Source organism: Micromonas pusilla (assembly GCF_000151265.4).
Source record: "Micromonas pusilla CCMP1545 genomic scaffold MICPUCscaffold_14, whole genome shotgun sequence".
Classification (NCBI taxonomy): Eukaryota; Viridiplantae; Chlorophyta; class Mamiellophyceae; order Mamiellales; family Mamiellaceae; genus Micromonas; species Micromonas pusilla.
This window is the reverse complement of record NW_003315895.1, coordinates 202,494-222,308: the sequence shown is the minus strand read 5'-3', so window position 1 is coordinate 222,308 and position 19,815 is coordinate 202,494. Positions and strand designations below refer to the sequence as shown.

Sequence of the window (19,815 nt, the reverse complement as noted above, 5' to 3'; positions counted from 1 at the left end):
CCCGATCGGGATCCTCGCCATCGCGTGTAAAGACAGCTTGTCGTCTTTCACGTAATTCACGATCGCGGTGACCTCCGCGGCGCCGACGCCGGTGTCGAAGTACACCTGCGCAAATATCGAGAGACCTTCCATCTTGCCCAAGATTCGGACCTCGCCCTTGAGGACGCCTTGGGTGAAATACCCAGAGCCGGTGCCGCCGGTGACTTTCGTCCCGGTCGCGTCGCCGTTCACGCCGGAGTCGACCGGTTTCCCGACGTCGTCGACTTTGTTCCCCGCCGCGTCCGTCGACGTCGGCGTCTCCTCGGGAGGGCCGGCGACGCGGAACATCGTCCCGGAGACCTCCATGCGCGTGATTTCCATCAAGCCCTGGATGTCGATCGGATCGGACAGGTGCGCATTGAAGTCCGCGAGTCTTTGATCGGAGCGCTGGCCGCAGTAATACGCCGCAGCCATTTGCAACGAACCGTCCACGGAGCCGCCGAGTTTTTTCATGACGAGCGAACCGGACGCTTGAAACTTTTGTCCGATCCCGCACGGCACCGGAAACGATGCCTGCGCTTTGATCGTGATCGACGGCGCGGATGGGGAGCCGCCGAACGCGGCGCGGATGTTACCGCGCGCGAGGAACGGCTGCATCGTGAAGTTACCCTTGGGCGCCTTCTTCCACGCCGCGGCGACGGAGAACGACCCTTCGATTCTCGGTATGGAATCCGAAGACCCGCTGCCGCCCATCACGAGCGTCGCCGCGAGCTCGCCGTCCCAGTGCAGGTCTTCCATCGGCGTGTCCATACCTAACGGCGGCGGACGCGGCGTCGGCTCTTGCCCTGCGTCGTTAGCGTCGTAGTTTTGCTCATCCGCGGACGGTCCGGGCGCGGGCGCGGCGGCGTCGGCGTCGTCCATTTCGTCCCCGAGCGTCGCGACCGTTCCAGCCGCGGGCGTAGGCGCGGGCGCGCCCCCGTCCTCACCGTCCGTCTCGTTCGACGGATTCGTCATGTGCGCTCCATATGCATCGAAAACGACGCCGACGACCTTCACCTTACCGTTCATGAACGACGCCTCCGGAACAGTGAGCGACATTTGGTACATCGGGAAGTCCCTAAACTCGACGTCGCTGAGGTTCGTGCCGACGTCCGGGAACGTCGCCTTCGCGGCCTCCCTTTTCGCTTGGATCGCCTTCACGAGCTTTAACGGCGCGGTGTTGCCATAGTTTCCGCTGTACTCCGCGAGCGCGATGTACTGGTTCGCGATCGCGTTCGTTTTCGTGACGCAGATCCCCGCGCGCGCGGCGCAAATCATGTCCGGGTCGGAGCAAATCAAACCGCCGTGCGCGGGACCGCACGGCTCGTGGACGCTGATGTACTTCACGACCTTGCTCTCCGGGTCGGAGATCAAGACGCTGTCCGCGGGTCTCGGTTTCTCCTTCGACGCGGTCGCCGTCCTCGTGAGCTGACGCTTCGTCGTGATCGAGTCCGGGTCGCACAGCAGAGAAATCATATCCGCTGAGGTGTCGTCCTCGTTCGGGAACGCGTACACGTCCTTGTCGGGGACTTCGGTTTCCGTGTCGAGGCACACGAACTTCGGCGTCGGGACGTACCCGGCGAATAGTTTATCCGGGTTCTTCACCGCGCCTTTCGCGGCGTCCGCGTCCACGCATCGCATGTTCTCCGGGCATATGGATTCAATGTACCCGCCGTTGCGGCCGCACGGCATACCGACGGGTAAGCGCCCCGGTTTCGGCGACGCGCAGTCGAGGACGTAGTGTCGCTTCGGCGGCGGCGCGTTCGGATCGCTCAGCGCGGCGACGGCGGCGTCATCGGACCCGCGCGCGGGGACATCCTGAAACGTCTCCGCGTACACTGCGCGTTCGGCGACGACGGGGAGGGAGATGAGATCCGAGCGGTCGCACGGGTGCGACTCCGTCGCGTGCGGCACATCCACGATGTCGTCGTCCGTGATGTTGAAAATTCTGATCTCGTCCGGGGTGAAGCACTGGGGCTTGCCGTACGTCCCGCCGGTTTTCTCCCCGAAGCCCTTCTTCAAGTCGTCGAACGTAGGATTCGACGGTGCCTCCGGCGGCGGGCTCGGCGCCGTGACGCCACCCGGCGCTGTGGCGCCGTCCGCATCGGCGTCAGAGTCGGCGTCGTCCGCATTGTCCTCCTTTACCGGCGGCGGCCGCTTCGCGCACACCAAATCCCCGGGGCAGACCAAGTTTTGATCGCCGCCGCAAAGCTGGAGGTGCCCGGCCGCGCACTGGTGGCACACCCCGCGCGCGTTGTTGGAGTAATCCAACTCCACGACGTCCGGGGAGAACTTCTTGGATTCAAATACGTAGTTCATCATGCACCGCCCGGATACGCACGTTTGGCCGGCCATGCACACTTGGAACCCGTTGTCCACGCCGCACATGTGGTCCATCGCGCACGCGTTCTCCGCGCACGCGCCGAGGTGATTGTTCGAATACGCCGCGAGCAACGCGTCGGAGTCGTCCCCCATTCCTAGCGCGGCGGCGACGCCCGAGTCTCGGCACTGCCCGGACGCGGTGCACGTCTCGCCTTCGCCGCAGACTTTGTGCGAGTGCGCGGGGCCGCACTGCTTATCTCGCGCGCACGACGCGACGATGCACTGCATGCCGTAGTTGTTCGAATACTTGAACATCGGGTCCGTGACATTCTTCGGCAGCGGGGTCGCGTCCGAAGACAAAACGCACGCGCCGCTCTCCGCGACGCATGCGTAGGACCCAGGGCAGACGGTTCCGCCGTGCTTCGGGCCACACATGTTGTCCGCGCTGCAGTGCGAGCACGCGCCGCCGTAGTTGTTGCTGAAATTCGCGAGCACCGCCGGCGATGGCGCATCCGCGGCGGCACTCGCCGGCGCCGGCACGGCATCCTCTTCGGACACCTGCGGCGCGACCGTCGCGACGCCTTGCACGGTCCCCTGACCGAGCCCCGCGCGCGCGTGCTTCACCAGCGACGTCATCGAGCCTTGATATACCCTCCCCGAGAACCGCTCGTGCATGTGCGCGACGTGCGACGGGTGCCCGAGCGCGGCTTCGTGGCACTTGCGTTCCGGCGGAATGTACGCCGCTTCCTCGCAAGATGACAACCCGCCGGCGCTGCCAACGTCGCACCACCGCGAGGACGCGCACTGCTTCCCGTCCACGACCGTCAGCGACTTCGCGCTGCAGCACTCCCCTTCCACGCCGGTGAGATGCGCATAATCGCTCGTGCCGTGGCAGCACTCCGGGTGTAACCACCCGGGGGAATGCCCGAGCGCGGAGACCTTCTGGTCGTCGCTCACCGCGTCGACGCCGTGGACGCACTTCCCTTCCGCGTTGCAGTAGTACTCCGACGCACAGACTCTTCCGCCGAACCAAGGCCCACACAGACCGGTCCGGTCCACACATTTCGGAAAATAGTTTCCGCTCCCGGGCGGCGCGAGCATGTCGATGAACGCGTCCGCGTACCGCGGCGCCACCGGCACCGGCGGCGCGTTTTGCGCCCTCATGTGGTACGCGTAATCCACGCCGCAGTAGTGCGTCGCGGAAACGCCCGCGACGAGCTTGCTCCCACCCAAGTCTAACGTCGCGTTCCCGGTCAGTCTGTTCCCGTAGTCGATGTCGCACTCCGAGGACGCGGACGCGGAGATCCGCAGTTCGAGCGGGCCCATCTCGAATACGATGTCAACGCTCGCGCTGAACGTCCCCAAGTGCGTGTCGAAGATGAACGACACGGACGCGCCGAGTTCGCCTCCGAGTGCCGCTTCCATGTCGTGATGTTTCATCGCGTCTCGCCAGTGGGGTCGCCCGAGCGACGCGGCTTGCGCCGCGAGCTTCGCCGCGACTTGCCCGGAGATGCTGCCGGTGAGCGAATACCCGCTCGGGTACTTGTACACCGTCGCGTCGAGGATCACGTTCGTGACCGTGACGCCGTCGACGGTGAGCAACGGAATCTCCATGTGAAAGTTCCCGACCGGGTCTCTTGGTCGGCGGTTGCACGGAATCGACAACACCGCGGTCGCATTCAGCGCGAGCGGCGGCATGTCCACGAGCACCGTGACGTTCGCGACGATCTGCGCGCCGGGAGCGCACGGGTACACGAAAACCGCCTGACCGTGTACTAAAACGGTAGGCTTTTCCGGGTCGCCGCTGTGGTACCACACATTCGCAGTGACGATCGCGTCGTCCACGTGCGCGCTGTTCTGGTCGAACGTCAGGTGCACGTCCGCGTGCGCGGTGACGCCGTTGACATCCGCGCCCGCCTCTTCGCTTTGCTCCACGACGTCCTGTGCGTCCGCGTCCGGCTCGTCCCCAGGGCTCGCACCGCCTTGGCCGATCTCGGGTAAGCCTTTCGAGGCTAGGAACGAGACGTCGCCGCGGAAGTGCACCTTGTAGGACAAGCCTTTGATGTCCGCTGCGGTCGCGAGCGTGTAGTCGTCGTCGTCCATCGCGCGGTACCCCTTCACGTTGAGTCCGATTCGTTGTAACACGATGACAAAGTTCGGACCCACCGCGATGTCCGCTTTGTTGATCCACGCGTCCATCTCTAAAATCGGCTTCGTGCCGTTGTCCACGGAGCACACCATCCAGCCTTTCATGCTCGCGTGCATCTCCGTGACGCCTGGTATTTTCAGCTCTAACGATGCGCTCATCGATAACTTGAACCCGCCGTCGTCTTTCACGTCTGAGTAATTAAACGGCTCCACGTTCGAAAACTGCGAGTGACTGATGTTCTGCTGCCCGAGCTTCGCGACGTGCGCTTCGTGAATCGTCTGCGGGCGAACGGAACCGCCGAGTGCCGCGGTCGCGTTCCCTTTCGGTTCGCACCCGCCGCCGCTGCTCGCAGTCTGCACGGATATCTCCGCGTTGATGTAATCGTTCGCAAACTGCACTTTCGCGACGAACCCGTACTGCCCTAAGATGGAGTTGAACTCGTAAAGAACAAACGCATTGATGTTCGCGCCGAGAGAGGCCACCTTACTCGTGTCGATCCCCATCTGCCCTTTAACTCTGCCGACGTACGCTGTCTCGTTGACGTCGATCACGAACGCTTTCACGTCCAGGGTGAAAGCGTCCAAGACAATCCCCGGGGCAATCTCCGCGGGGACGTCCCTGTTGCCGTAAATCGTATACGCGGGCAGCACCGTGCCGTTCTGTTTGCAGTTGTACGTCATCGATATCGGAATCTCCGGGATGTGCATTTCCCCAAACCGCGCGGCTAAGCTCATGGACATCCGCATGCGTTCGCCTAGGCCGCACGGATAGACGACGTCCACGACCGCCCGCGCGTGAATGTTCGGCGGGTTATCGCCGTTCCCTAACCGCGCGATGTCGTGCTTCGTGTGATACACCGCGCCGTCGCCGGGGAGACCGAGCAGCGCGTTGCGCTGGTACCCGAGCGAGGCTTTGTCCCCACCGCTGCCGTCCATCCAGTACTTGATCTCGATCTCGAGCTTCAGGTAAAACTTCTTCACCGCGAAGTTCCCTTTCGCGTCAGTGCCGAAGGAGACGTTGAACGCAACTTGCGAGCCTTTCATGTCGAGACCCTCCGCGCCCGGAAACGCGCCGATGACAGCGCCCGCGCCCTCGGCGTAACCGTCCATCCAAATCTTCGGCTTGTCCGCGTCGGGCTTGTCCGCGCCCGTGGTGGCTTTGCTCTCCAGGGGGATCTTCGTCTTGAGGTCCACCATCAGTTTCGTCACGGAGAGCACCCCGGGGATGATCTCCGACGGCGACGCGAGGCCCATCGTGAAGTTCACGCCCGTCGTCGGCGTCGTCGCGTTCGCGCTCTTGATCTTGTCCTTTTCCGGGTCCGTCTCTTTTAAAATCGAGTCGTTCGGGGGCGTCTCCGGCGCCCCGGACGTGATCCCCGCAGCTTTGTCCTTCGCGTCGACGCACTCGACGACGGCTTTTGCGTACAGCGGCATCGCGCCTCCCTTCCCGAGGACCAAGTCCACGGTACCGGCGAGGTTCATGCGCGGGGTGCCGTCCGCGGGGCACTTGCCTAATCGTAGGGACCCGACGACGTCCACTTTGATGTTTTTGTTCTGGTACATCATCTTCGCGGTCGCGGTGACGTTGACCTCCGTCTTCGCGTGTTTTTTCCCGGGCTTCGCGGTGAGGATGTCCATCTTCATGTCCGCGTCGAACGCGAGTGGGGACTCCGCGGGCGGGGCAGCCGCGTTCGCTGCGTCCATCTCCGCGGCTTCGTCGTCGTCGTCCTCGTCGTCGCCGAGCTCCGCGACGTCGTCGACGTCATCGTCGCTCACCGCGAGCGTCTGCTCTTCGGCTTCGGCTTCGTCTTCGGAGATGGACGATTTCGGCGCCGCCGCGATCGCGGCTTGCTTCTCCATCTTCGCGTCGTTCTCCGCCTCGACGTTGCTCAGGTCGACGGTAATCTGGTCCCCGGTGCCGGTGTGTAAGTGAACGTACCACCGTTTCTGGCCGCCTTCAACGTACCACCCTTTCACTTCAACCGTGATGTCCTCGATCACAGTCGCGTCCGTGATTCGTAACTGGTGCACCTTGCCGAGGATGGACACGAACGGCTCGGTCGTGGAGTTCGTGCACGACACGTTCAAGAACGCCTCGATCGGGCCGGTGTCGATTCCGGTCTGGTCTTTGTCGAAAGTCAAAGTCGCGTTCCCAGTCGCGTGCGTCGTGCACGGGTACGCGTACGACGCCGTCGCGGATACATCTATTCCGTTCATGCTGTAGTCAAAGAACACGTCCACGGAGGCTTCGCGCAGCCACGACGGTTTCGTGGCGTTTTTCTCGTCCGACATCGCCTCCGCCGCGGCGCCGAGCGCGGCGTCCGCGGGCGTCGCGCTCGCGCCGTCGCCGGGCTTCTTCTCTCCGATGTTCGACATCACGACGTGAATCAAAGCCCGCACGTCGATGTTCGGCGCGCCCGCGGCGCCCTTCACGAACGACATCTCCCCAGACGCGGTGAGCGTCCAGTCGATCTCCGCGTTTTCTTTGCCGCCGCCCTCCGCGGCGGCAGCGGCGGCGACCTGGCCCAAAGCTGCGACCGTCGCGCCAGTGGCCGCGTCCTTCTTTTCCCCAGGGAACTGGATGATCCGCGCCTGCAGGTCGAGCTCGACGTTACGAACGTTAAAGCTCATGTCGCCGCCGAGCGCGACAGACATCGTCGTCACGTTCACTGTCGCGTGAAGGTCCCGCGTTGAGCACGCGTACGTCGCCGCGAGGAGGAGCTCTAAATCCAGCGGCTTGACGTGAATGCTCCCGGAGAGATCCCACGGATTCGCCGTCGGGGACTTATCGCACGCCGTCGACCCGGACCCTCTAAGTTGCATGTCCATGACGTCGTTTTCGTACGAAATCGCGGCGCTGACCGTGATGTTCGACTCCACTACTTTCCACGCCGCGTCCACCGTCGCGCCTTTTTCCATCCTGCCCTTCCAGATGATCCTCGCGCTCGCGTCGAGACCGTCCGGCATGCTTCCGATGCTGTTCGCGAGCTGCGTCGCGTCGAGCGCGACATCTGCATACACGTCCACGACGCCCTCGGTGTCCTTCATGTCGAACGACAGCGCGGGGAACGTGGCTTCGGAGCCGCCGGACGCGATCGGTTTCTTTGCCCCGGAGGCAACGACATTGCTCGGCGTCGGCGCCTTCTCATCATCCGACGTAATGCCGGCCGTGCCGTCGTCCTCGACCAAGCTCTGCGCGTCGCCTTCGATGAGGTTCCCAGTCTCGAGCGATGATTTCGCTTTCTTGAACGTCGCGAGGACCTGGAGCGTCTTAATCGTGAACCCGTAGATCATCCCGCCGCCGCTGTCCAACGACGCGGAGATTTCAATCACCTTGCCGTCACTCACCGCGGTCGGGATGTGCGCGCCGTACATCACCGCGTTGATCTTCACGTTTAACTCCGCGGGGGAGTCGCCCTCCGCGGCGCCGGGGAAACGGATCGTGCCGTTGCCGTGCGCTTTCAGCGGTTCCACGCGCGATGGCGCGAACCTCCCGGCGAGTTCGAGGTCGAGCATCGGCGGCGACCCCGCGGGCATCGTGCCGTTAATCTTGAGGTACGCACGCACGTCCACGACCGGATCGAGAATCTTAATCCCGGACTCGGACTCAAACTTCTTCTTCGCAGCATCGCGTTTCGCTTTCGCGGCGGCTTTCGCGGCCGCGTCTTCGGTCGCGGACGTCGCCGCGGGATCCGCGGCCGCGGCGTCCGCGTCGGCGTCGCCGAGCAGCGCGGGGGTCCAGTACATCCCGAGCGCGGGCGTCGCGGCGGCGTCGGCGCTCGAGTCGGAATCAGCGTCGGACGCGGACGCCCCGGGCGCGAGCGCCGCGGACTCGTCCGACGGCGCGAGCTCCGTGGACGCGGTGCCGGGGGTGTACGACATTCCGCACTCCACCTTTGCGGTGATCTCGAGCTTCGTCCCCGGGTTGCTCACGCCAAAGTCCGCGTCCACGAACCCTCGAATGTACCCTTTGTGGTGCAACTCCGCCATGGGTGTCCCGTCGGGGGATCCTCCTAGCGCTTGCCACGTCACCAGAACATCCTTGATCTTGAGCGCGCCGCCGAGAACGTCCAACGACGAAATCGTGACGTTCGCCTCCGTACGAACCGGGGCGTCGGCTTGGCAGTAATGCGCCGCGTGCGCCTCCGCGCTCGCGGCGATGGACGGCAGCATCAAATCGAGCGTGCCGGACAGCTGCGTCGGCGCGGACGTCGGCACACACGCGCCGCCGCTCGTCTCCCCGCTCAGCGTGAGCACGACGCCGGTGGTTCGGAACGAGTAATCGACGCCCGCGGACCACGACCCGTCCGCGGTGTTGAATTTGAATATCAACGACCCCGCGGACGCGCCGGCGGCGCCGGTGACCTTCGCGTCTCCCTTGACGTACCCGCTGAACGTCCACGGCGAAACGGAATTTGCGGTGGCGTTTTTACTGTCACCAAGGGCGGGAGCGACCGTGGTCGCGTTCCCGGCGGCGGCCGGTTTCTGCGTCCCGGTGATGTCGAATTCGACATCCGTGAGTTCCGCGTGCGTCCCGGAGCCGTCGATCGTGAGCGTCGGCATGCTGATGTACACCCGGAACGACCGCGTGTCGTTCACCGTCGGCGCGCAGTGGTACTCCACCTCCGCGACGGCGTCTTCGACGTCCACGGGACCGACTTTGAAGCTCGCGAGCGCGTTGCCTTGCACCGTCGGTCCGGGCTCGACCCCGCAAGGGAGCTTCAGGTCCACGGCGCCTTTTATTTTCAGCTCGCCGTTCGGCGATTCGTATTGCATATCCCCTCTCAACAAGGCTTTGTCCACGATGAGGCCTTTCGCCTCGGCTTCCGTGTGCGCGTTGAGCGTCACCGCGACGTTTCCGGCAAAGTTGTCGTTCAAGAACGCGTCCTCGTCGGCGTTGTCGCCGCCGCCGAACTTGACGCCGCCGGAGCCGACGAGCGCGATTTTCCAGTTCAACTGCTTCTCCGGGTCTTTCGTGGCGTTCGCGTCCTTCGCCAGCGGCGCCGGCGGCGCGGCGGCGGCGTCCGCGAGGAGCGCCCTGCCGAGCGACGTCGCGCCTGTGACGTTCGGGTCCACGGCGAGCAAGTTCGCCTCATCGTGCGGCTTCGCGGTGTCGTGGGCTTCTTCCACATCGCCCACCGATTTCAAGTCCGCGTCCTTTTTCTTCTTCGACTGGACTTGAGCCTGGCCGTCGAGCGACAGAGACACGTTTCCGAGCTCAACTTCGCCGACGCCGCCGATCGGGAACTTCACCCCGGAGTCGATATTCGCTTTGATCGACCAGACGTTCTCCGCCTCGCAGTCGTGCGTCCCCTCCGCGGTGCCGCTCGCGTGCGAGCCGCCGGGGAGCGCGAACGCCACGGTCCCTTTCACCGTAGCCGCGCTGGAACCCCCCGCGAGCGGCGGGGTGGTCGGCTTCGTCTCCACGTCGTCGCACTTGAGCGTGCTAGACGAAGACCCGGTCGCCGCGAGCGTCGCGTTGACGTGCTCGGACTCGTACTTGAACATCACGCTCGCGCTCCAGGAGTGGTCGATCGTGTTCATCGTGAACGCGGCTCGTTGGCCTTTCACTTCGCCGCTCACGGAGCCAGCGAAGTCCCACTGCCAGTCGATTTGTTTCGGCATCTCCGCCGCGGCGTCGCCGTCGTCGTCGCCGAGGGCAATGCCGTACGAGACTAACGGGTCGCGGTAGTTCTTCACGATCCCGGACTCCTCTTCGTTTAAACCGAGGCTCGGGATCGCGTGTCGCCCGCTCGCGAGGTGCGGGAACAGCCGGACGCCGCTGTCGCTCGCGTCGGCGCGCGCGTTGATCTTCCGCGTCAGTAGCGAGATCGGCGACGCCGATTCGCCCCCGCCCAACGAAGAAGAAGGCGCGCCGCTTCCATCGGGCTTCGCGATTGATCGGTACGCGGTGAAGTCGAGCGCGACGTCTTCCATGTCCACGCCGCCGATCACCGTGCTCCCGGGTAACGCGGCTTGAATCTCAAACACCGGAAGTGGCGTCCCCGGGGCCGGCAGCGACTGCGCGCTGTACTTCTCCTGGACGACGCCGCAGTGGTATGTGAAGTTCGCGGTCGCGTCATTGACGTCCAAGTGCTTATTCTTCGCGTTGAACTTCAGCTTCGCGGTCATCGCGTCGCCGCTCAGGCACGGGTATGAGAGCTTCGCGTCGCCGGTGAGGGAGAAGAAACTCGCGCCCGCGCCGGGGCTACCTTTCGTGATCGCGACGTCCCCGCTCACGGTGAACGTTCGAAGTTTCAACGCGCCGGAGCTCGGGTCCGTGCCGAAGTCGACGAACACGACGAGGTCCGCGCCCGCGGCGAACACCGGAGGCACGGACGCGCCCGAGGCCGCGTCTTTATCTTCGCCCAACTTGACGCGACCGTGCACGACCCCGTCGATCTCGCGCGAAACTTTCGTCGCATTCGGCCCGGTCATCCCCGGGTGCGACGTGATCGTGACCGTGGCGTTCCCGGAGTCCAACGTCAGCGCGCCGCGAACGACGCGCCAGTTCGAGACGTCCGCGAAGATCGTGAAGACAGATTTCGCGTCGCCCGCGCCCTTCGCGCCGCCGCACGTCTCGCTCGTCGCGGTGACGTTGAACGTCGTCGGCGGCGGGACGTCGCTGTTGTCCCCGGTCTCCACCGCGCTCGGGGCGACGTCCGGGTCCACGGACAGCGTCATCGTGCCCGTCATCTGAATCCCTTTGTGACACGCGTCGTCGTCGTCCCCTAGTTCTGGCGCCGGCGCTGCCGCCGTCGTCGTTGCGTTTTCCGAGGTTGATTTCTTCGATTCGATCCTAGCAGTCGAAGGCTTCGCCGAGAGCGCCTTCTTCACAGCCATCGCGTCGAACGGAAACTTCCCGTTCAGGTCGAACTTCATCGCGCCGTCATCGGTCTCGTACGAGAGCTCCGCGTACATGAGCGACTCCGCGCCCGCGTGCGCGACGTTCCCGCCGATCTTGATCTTGAACGGGAACGCGTCGGTCGGACCGAATTCCGCGCTCACGCTCCCGCCGAGCGACCACGATTCGCCCCCCCACGTCGCGGTGAGGTCGACCGGCGGGACCGTGACCGCGCCGAACGTGAGATCCACCGGCTTCACGCCCGGGATCGATCCCGTCAGCGACAGCGGCTTGACCGCGACGACCTGTCCGGTCTCGCCAGCGGACGCGACGCACGGCAGCGTGACGTCCACGCCGAGGGCGATCTTCGCGGGCAAACCCGGAGGCGCGATCGCGAGCTCGCCCGCGACCGTCGTCGGGCCTTGGCACGGCATATCGACCTCGATCGGATCCGTGCTCATCGTCACGACGCCGCCGAAGAACGGGACCTCGATCGACGCGGAGATGCACGAGACGCCCGCGTCGGAGACGAGCCCTGCGATCAGGCTGTCCGCGTCGAGCGCGCCCCGATTCGCGCACGCGTCCGAGGACGAAGACACAGCTGTGCTCGGAGCCGGATCTTCGTCCTGCGCGCGCGCGCCCCGCGCGAGCAGGAGGACCGCCAGCAGCGCGATCACGCCTCGCAGGCGCGAACGCCGACGAGGGTGAGCCGCCATGGCGGTCGTCGTCGTGTTTGGATGCGCAGCGGCGGAACGATCGCGTCCCGCGCCGGCGTCTATGCCGCGTGGGCTGAATCGAAGCAACTGTATCCTTCTCTCAGTACGTGTCCTCTCGAGTACTCTCGAAAGTACTTGTACGAAAGTACGAAAGTACTTTCGTACTTTCGCGTACTGTGTAGATCTGAGAGTGTATTTTCTGACTATTTCTCATACAAAAATTTCTCATACGATTTTCTGACTATTTCTCATACAAAAATTTCTCATACGATTTTCTGACTATTTCTCATACAAAAATTTCTCATACGATTTTCTGACTATTTCTCATACAAAATCGAGTCGTCGTTTTTGACACCCTATCGTGATTGCCGAAAAAGGGTGTTATGAAATCGCTCTCGACTGCGCAATTAGTCTGGGTGATTTTTTTGTAAAACGACGGCGCGGGTCGAGCCGTGTAACCTCCTTTTTTCAAATCGACCGCAGCGCCCCTTTTCGTACGCGAAAATCTGACTGCTCGTCGTACGATTTTCTGTTGTTGACGCGCGCTACTGCACGAACTCCAGTCAGCCTGGAGACTGATTCGGGCGCCCCTCGGCCCTGCCGAAATCGCGTCTTCGACGACGACGCTCGCGTCGATCGAGGCCGTCATTCGACGCCGCGCGCTGGAGGTATCACCACCACCCGCGCGCGATGCGTCGAAAACACATCGCGTTCAGCTTTCGCGCGCTGATCGCGCTGATCGTATGCTTATCGCTCAGCGCGCCGCTCGGCGCGCACGCGGGCGGCAAGGGCAAGAAGAAGCAAGGCCTCGACGGCGTGGACGTGAACGCGGCGATCGACGATTGCGAGCACCGCGTATCGGGCCCCGCCGACCTGATCGCGAAGCTGCAGACGCCGCCGATCAAAGGAAAGACGTGCGTCGTCGTCGACGTGACGCTCCCGAGAGGCGACGGCGGCCTGACGCTGACGACGACGGTCGGGCCGATCGGCTCGGGGGAGCTCCCGTGTCGATCGCCCTACGTGCACGCGGACGTCCCCGGGGAGGTCACGATCGCGACCGGGGGACTTCCGTTCCCGTTCAGCGCGGACGTGATCGTGCAGCTGCCGTGCGTTCCCACGGGATGGCGCGGCGTCGTGAACTCCGCGATGAAAGCCGTCGGCTGGCGAGACCAGCCCACGATTTTGATCGCGGGCCCGGAGCTCAAGCAGCAGCATAAATGCGTCGGAAGCGCGGCGTGCAAATTGGGCGTCATAGCGTCCTTCGTCGAGAGCCTCGCGATTCGCGAGAACGCTGCGGTCTTACAGCAGATGATCGCGTTGGTTTGGGACGACAAGTCGAAGAAATGGAGTTGGAAGGGCGCGTTACCCGCGCGCGATGCCACCGCGGTGGGTCCGGTGGCGACGTCGGCGCTGGAGGACCCCGCCTCGCTGAAGATCAACTTCGACGTCGCGCACGGGCGAGACGTCGAGGGCGAGGACGGGACGCGCGCGCCGCACGTCGGCGGCTACGCCAAGTCGAGAGTGAATCTCGACTTCGACGCCGCGGGGTTCGGGTTTCATCTCGCCGGCGACCTCTTCCTCGGGGAATTTTGCACTCCCGCCAAGATGACCGGGAAGCTCAAGCTCGCGCTCGACCCCGAGGGCGTCCAAGCGACGGTGGACGCCGCCGCGAACGCGAACCCGGCGCCCGCGAACCCGAGTAAACTTCGCGCGTTCGACGTCGTCTCCGCGACCGGGGCGTGTCCGGCGGAGGGCGCGAGCCCGTCGTCCGGGGTGGCGACGATCGAGGCGGACGTCTCAGGTGCGTTCTATACAAAAGTTTTTCACCCATCGTCCGGTTTCAACATTTGATCGCGTCTCCTTTCAACTGACCGATGAACTATTTTTGTATGGAATGGCCCTCAGGGTGGTCGGTCGTCCCCGGTCACCTGAAACTCGCGAACGGGAAGGCGATCGTCACGGTGAAGGCAGCGCCTCGACCGGGGACAGGGACGGGGGCGGCCGGGACGACGGCCGAGTTGCCGGCGGCGCTGCCGCCGCCGGGCGACGCGTCGACGTCGCGCGGGCGCGCCTTGCTCGCGCCGACGACGCCGCCGACGACGACAAAGCCGACGACAAAGCCGACGGCGACGCGGGCCGCGTCCGCCGCTTCGTCCTCGGCGGCCGCGACGCCCTCTCCCGCGCCCCCTCCCGCGCCGATCAACGCGTGGGAGCTCGTCGTCGTGAAGGGCGTCGTCGAAGGCGAAGTCGTCGCGGACGACGCGCACGCGGACGCGATCGCCGCGGGGAAGGCGAAGATCCCGAAGGGCATCCCCCCTCTCTTCACCGGCGGCGGGTTACGCCTCAGCGCCGCGTTCGAGATGATCGAAGGGAGAGCGTCGATCGATAAGTTCGTCCTCACCGGCGACGTGCGCGTCGCTAGCGGAAGCGAAGACGACCCTTCGCGGGCGTATTTCCAAATTGTCGGGCGAGCGGTGGTGCCGTATCCGTGCGAAGCGGGGGACGACGTCGAGGCGAGCGTCACCGTGTCCGCGCTGATTGGCGCGTTGAAGATCAATCGTCCCGGCGTGGAAGCGAAACTGTTGTACCACTGCAAGGCGTTCCCGGACGAGCTGACGGCGACGACGACGCCGCCGCCCGGCGAGCGAAGGAAAATTTTCCAAGTCAGCGTGAAACCGCTCGACGCCTCGGTCTCGAATTACGTGAGCAACTACGCGCTCGAGGATTTCGCGATGACGTTCGACGGCATGCGATCGGTCGCGGATACGCCCGAGAACGCGGCGGCGATCGAGGGCAACGCCTTCGACGATGTAGAGTGGCGGTGGGACTTTCAAGGGTCCGTCCGAGGAAAGACCCGCGCGAAGATCGGGGAGGCTGATCACGGCGTGAGCGTAACGTTTGGCGCCGCGACGTTCCCCCCGCCCGGGCGGTGGACCTTGTCTGCGTCGTACGCGTACGATCACCCGCCGCTGTCCCTGAAGCTCGCCGTGTCGGACGCGTCGAGCGACGGGTTCGATTGCGACGCGGCGGACGCGCCGACGGATACCTCCGTGGAGGGCGTCGTCGAGCTCGAGCTCGCGAAGACTGAAGGGAAGATTCGCGCGACCGCGAGCGGGACGCACACGTGTCGGGAGGATACGCCGGAGTGGGACCTGCACTTCATCGTGGACGAGGCGACGTTCGCACTCGGCGACGGCGCCGGGACCGCGACGTTGAGAGAGTTCAACGTCACCATGCGATCGGAAAAGATCGCGAAGGCGGAGACGGACGCGGCGGCGCCGACGCCGACGCCGACGCCGATGCCGACGCCGACGCCGAAGCCGAAGCCGATCGCGGCCGCGGACGAGTCGAGCGGCGGGAAGCGAACGCTCCTCGCGCTCGGGGACGCCGAGAAGCGGACGACCGTCGTTCCCGCGACGACGCCGACGACGCCGGACGTCGACGCCGAGGAGTACGACTGGGAGTTCCGAGCCGTCGGCGGCGGTTCGATCGATTTCCCCGCGGAGGCGGGCTTCATTCGCGAGTTCATCTCAGACGTCGACTTGGACGTCAAAGCGCACGTCAAGAGCGGCGCGTTCTCCGTCGAAGAGGCGACCGTCAATGGGATGTTTACGTTCACGAATAACGCGCTCGCGCTCGCGGGGAAAGTGACGATTCGAGCCCCGTGCGTCCCCGATGGCCCGCCGCTCGCGGAGGGCGAGGTCAGAATGAATTTCGTCGACGGCCCGTTGAACGTCGAAAATGCCGTCGCGGAGGTGAAGTATTTTTGCGGAGGCGCGACGGGCGACGCGGCGGCGTCGACCGAGGGCGTCCTGAAAGCGTCCGCGAAGATCGACGAAGTAAAGATCAAGACGAAAGACGAGCCCGTGACGCTCAAGAACGTGGACTTCGACGTCACGGGCTCGGAGGGCGCCGCCGGCGCGGCGGATGGGAAATCGAGCTGGACCTACTCCGGGTCCGTCGCCGGGGAGATGGAGACGATCGCCGGGGGCATCAAGACGACGACCCGCGTGGCGTTCTTCTTCGACACCGCGCCGCCGAAGTACTGGGCTCTCGGCGTTGTTTTCTCCCTCCACACCGACGGCGTGGACATGATGCTGCGCGGCAGATTACAGCAGCCGTGCGATCCGGAAAAGCCAAACATGCTCGAGGGCGACGTCGAGATTCACCTCGAGCATCAGATCGCGTTCGCGGCGACGATGAGAGCGCAGCACTGGTGCGACCCCGCGCCCGCGAACCGGTTCATCGCCGAGGCGAAGCTCGAGCACCCGATCAGCGCGTTCGACGGCAAGCTCGACATCGAAGACGCGCGCGTGCTGTGGAAGGCGATGCCCAACGCGGACGGCTCGCAGAAGGACGGCACCGCGCTCGCGAAGCTCCGACAGGAGGGCACGATTTTCGGTAAGGTCAGCGCCGCGCCGATCGAATACCCGGGCGTGTCTCTCGTGATCGACGCGTCCGTGGAGGTGAAGATCGCGTACTCCCCCGCGGGCGAGTCCGCGACCCCCGCCGGCGAGGGCGACGGCGGCGACGACGCGGACGCGTCCGTCGTCGTCGCGCCGGTTCCGGCGTCGAACTCGAAGTTGAAGCTCGACGGCACCTCGGTGAAAATTAAAGCCGCCCTGGAGGTCATGGGGACCGCGAAGGCTGGTCAGAAACCGATGCTGACCGCGAACCTCGAGGGCGTCGCGAAGCCGTTCGACGACGTCCCCGTGACGCTCAACGGCGACGGCGTGATTCGCTTCCCGGGGAAGTCCGCCGGGGACGCTCCCTCGGAGTTGAACATGAAATTCGCCGCGGAGTTTTACGGCGAACACCTGCCGAAGAGCGTCAGCAAAGGGAAGAGCGCGACGTTCACGGCGTCTATGCAGATGGGGAGCTCTTCTAAAGGAGGGTCTACAATATATGGGTTTAAAATCACGCGCATGTCCGCTGTCGGGACGCTGTACGGCGCGCTGGGCGGCAAAAGCGGCCGGGGCGCGAACGCGATCGGCCTCGCGGAACTCAGCGCCGGCGGGGACGACGCCGCGGTGTCGGCCTTGGGCATAGGACGCGACGCGCGCGCCGGGAGCGTCGTCGCCGAGGCGAACACGGCCACGAGCACGCCGTCGATCACGGCGCCGACGCTGCCGGCGTTGTCGTTCGACATGCAGGACCTCAACGGCGAGATCACGTTCAGAGGCGACGTCGAGCTGACCGCGCAGCAACGCGTCGACGCGGTCGAGTCCGAACCCGCGGGCGGGTTGGACGCGTCCGTCGCGGTCATCTGGAAGGGAGTCCTCGCGCGCGAGCCCGGAAGGAACTCAGAGTGGCGCGTAACGTCCGGCGAGCTCGCGTTTTCCGTCGCCATCGCGTACGAGACGCCGCAGCTGTCGATCGACTTGAGAGCGGAGGGGAACACCGCGTGCCGCGAGGACGCGGACCCATGGCGGCTCCAGGGGAGCGTCAAGGTTCCGAGGCTCAAAGTAGACACGATCGCGGAGGCGACGTACGCGTGCGCGACGAGGAAAGTGGAAGCGAAGCTGCGCGTGCCGTCGGTGAACATCGAGACGGGCGGTTTAACGCTGAAGATTGACGACGTGAAGGTTGACTTCAAAGGCACGGTGACGCGGTTCCCGGTCGAATCCGCCCGGGGAATCGCGACGGGGACGACGAGCGCGGACGCTTCCAAAGGCGAGACCGCAATGGACTGGACGCTCGAACTCTCCGGAGCGATCTCGATCCAGACCGGCGACGCGGGGATGCCGATGATCGACGGCTCCGCGACGGTCAGCGCGCTCGTGAGCAACGTCAACGCCACGGGCGTCGCGTCGGACGCGAACGCGACCAAGAGAGCGGCGCTGCTGACGACGGGCGACGCGTCCGCGCCGCCGTTTGAGTATAGAGAAGTCTCCGTCGACGTGCACTTCGAGTACGCGCTGAACGGCGTCGAGATCGTCGCGGACGCGTCGTACGACTACCCATGCCGAGACGCCGCGGAAGGGTCCGCGACGATCTCTTTCGACGAGGAGAAGACCGGGATCGCCGTCGCGCCGGTGAAGGCGGCGGTGAGCGTCCCGTGCGGAGGCGGCGCGAGCGACGACCCGAACGCGGACGCGACGATATTCATGATCGTCAAGGGCGAGATCCAGAACTTGAGGCTCACGGACGCGATCGTCGTCGACGGCGTGTTCGTGACTGTGACCGGGCGGCGCGCCCCCGACGGCGGCAGGAAGACGTGGACCGTCGAGCTGAAGACGACGGCGGGGATAAACGCGGAAGCCGCCACCGCGGCGCTCGCGCCCTCGCCCTCGCCCGCGTTTGTCTTCGACATGGACGCCACGCTGTCCATCGCGACGCCCGCGCCGGACGCGCGCGAGCGCGCGACGCCCTCTTTCGCCGTGAACGCGAAGGGGATGGCGACGTACGCGAGCGAACACGCGACGATCGTCGCCGTCGGCGCCTTTCATTTCGGCGCGTGCGCCGAGGCGCCGACGCCGACGCGCGCGGACATGTCTGGGAACGTGAAGCTCACCCTGCCGAGCGTGAAGACGCCGCTGGAGCTCACCGCCACGGTCGCCGTGAAGTGCGTGGACGACTCCACGGAGTTTTGCCGCGCGTTGGACGTCGTCGACCCGATCGACGCGCCGCGCCGCGAGACGGAGGACGCGATCGAGGCGCTGACGGCGTCGGCGCGCGAAGAGTACTCGTACGCGGCGCCCGTGGAGAAGGGCACGTTCACGGAGGTGAAAGTCGCCGGGACGCTGAAAGAGCCGATGGATATTGTCGAGGGCGTGATGCGCGCGATGACGCTCACCGCGGACGTCGTGATGATCTTTCCCGAGGCGGAGAACGCCGGGTTGGTGAAGACGCGATTCCGCGGGAAGTGCGCCGGCGCGGGGGAGCTCGTGGGCGAGCTCCCGAACGCGGACGCGATGCGCCTGAAGGGCTCGGCGCTGACGTTCGAGGTGCATTTCGCGACGGACGATCGCGGGGCGTTACAACTCGGAAAGTTCAAGATCACGCTGACCGTCGAGATCAAGTATTACATGAGCGGCGGCGGCGGCGCCATTCCGATGTCGACGCCGGCGGCGCCGCCGGCGCGGACGAGCGGCGCGACGGGTCCCGCGAACTTGGGCGGCGAAGAAATCGCCGGGGACTTGGGCGAGACCGTCGGCGTCGCGAGAGCGGCGGTGGCGGCGTCGACGCCCCCGGACACGCCCCCGAACATCTACCTCAAGTCATTCGCGACGTTACAGTACCCGTGCGGGTTAGACGAGACGCAGAACATGGACGCGGAGCTCGCGATTCGCTTCGGGCGCGTCAACGTCGAGAACGTTCGCGCGAAGTTTGTGTACCACTGCGCGCGCGTCGGGCCGAAGCTCCCGGCGTTCACGCTCGTCGCGGACGTCGGCTGCGACGACACCGCGGAGGGATGCAAGGGCACGGACGCGGTCGAGATCGTCCCGAACGTGTTGATTCGTAACTTCAACGTCGAAATCAAGGGGAAGTTCATCGACGGCGCGACGGAGTACGTCGGGAAACTCAAAGGACAGATCGCGCACGCATCCGCGTCGTTGGCTTTCGGCTTCGATTTCAACACGCAGTTGGGGATGTACGGGATCGTCACCGCGATCGTGTTCGAGAACGAGTACGTCAAGGCGACGCTGGACGCGCGTTTGCGCGTCGGTGGCGACTGCGGCGCGACCGCGTCCGCGTCCGCGACCCCGGGCCCTGCGGCGCTCGGCGCGGCGGCGCGCGTCCGCGGCCTCGTCGCGCACCTCGGGG

The 19,815-nt window shown here is 65.1% G+C and overlaps 2 protein-coding genes across 2 annotated transcripts; both read right to left on the bottom strand.

The window, feature by feature from the left end:
- Window positions 1-2,724: 2,724 nt before the first annotated feature.
- On the bottom strand, window positions 2,725-2,976 carry MICPUCDRAFT_22453 (uncharacterized protein; the record flags this gene model as incomplete). The annotated part of the gene is made up of 1 exon (XM_003063143.1): window positions 2,725-2,976. A coding segment is annotated over one exon (252 nt), but the record flags the coding sequence as incomplete, so codon positions are not given.
- Window positions 2,977-5,861: 2,885 nt separating this feature from the next.
- MICPUCDRAFT_63722 (uncharacterized protein) lies at window positions 5,862-8,370 on the bottom strand (the record flags this gene model as incomplete). The annotated part of the gene is made up of 1 exon (XM_003063142.1): window positions 5,862-8,370. A coding segment is annotated over one exon (2,509 nt), but the record flags the coding sequence as incomplete, so codon positions are not given.
- Between the last annotated feature and the right edge of the window lie 11,445 nt (window positions 8,371-19,815).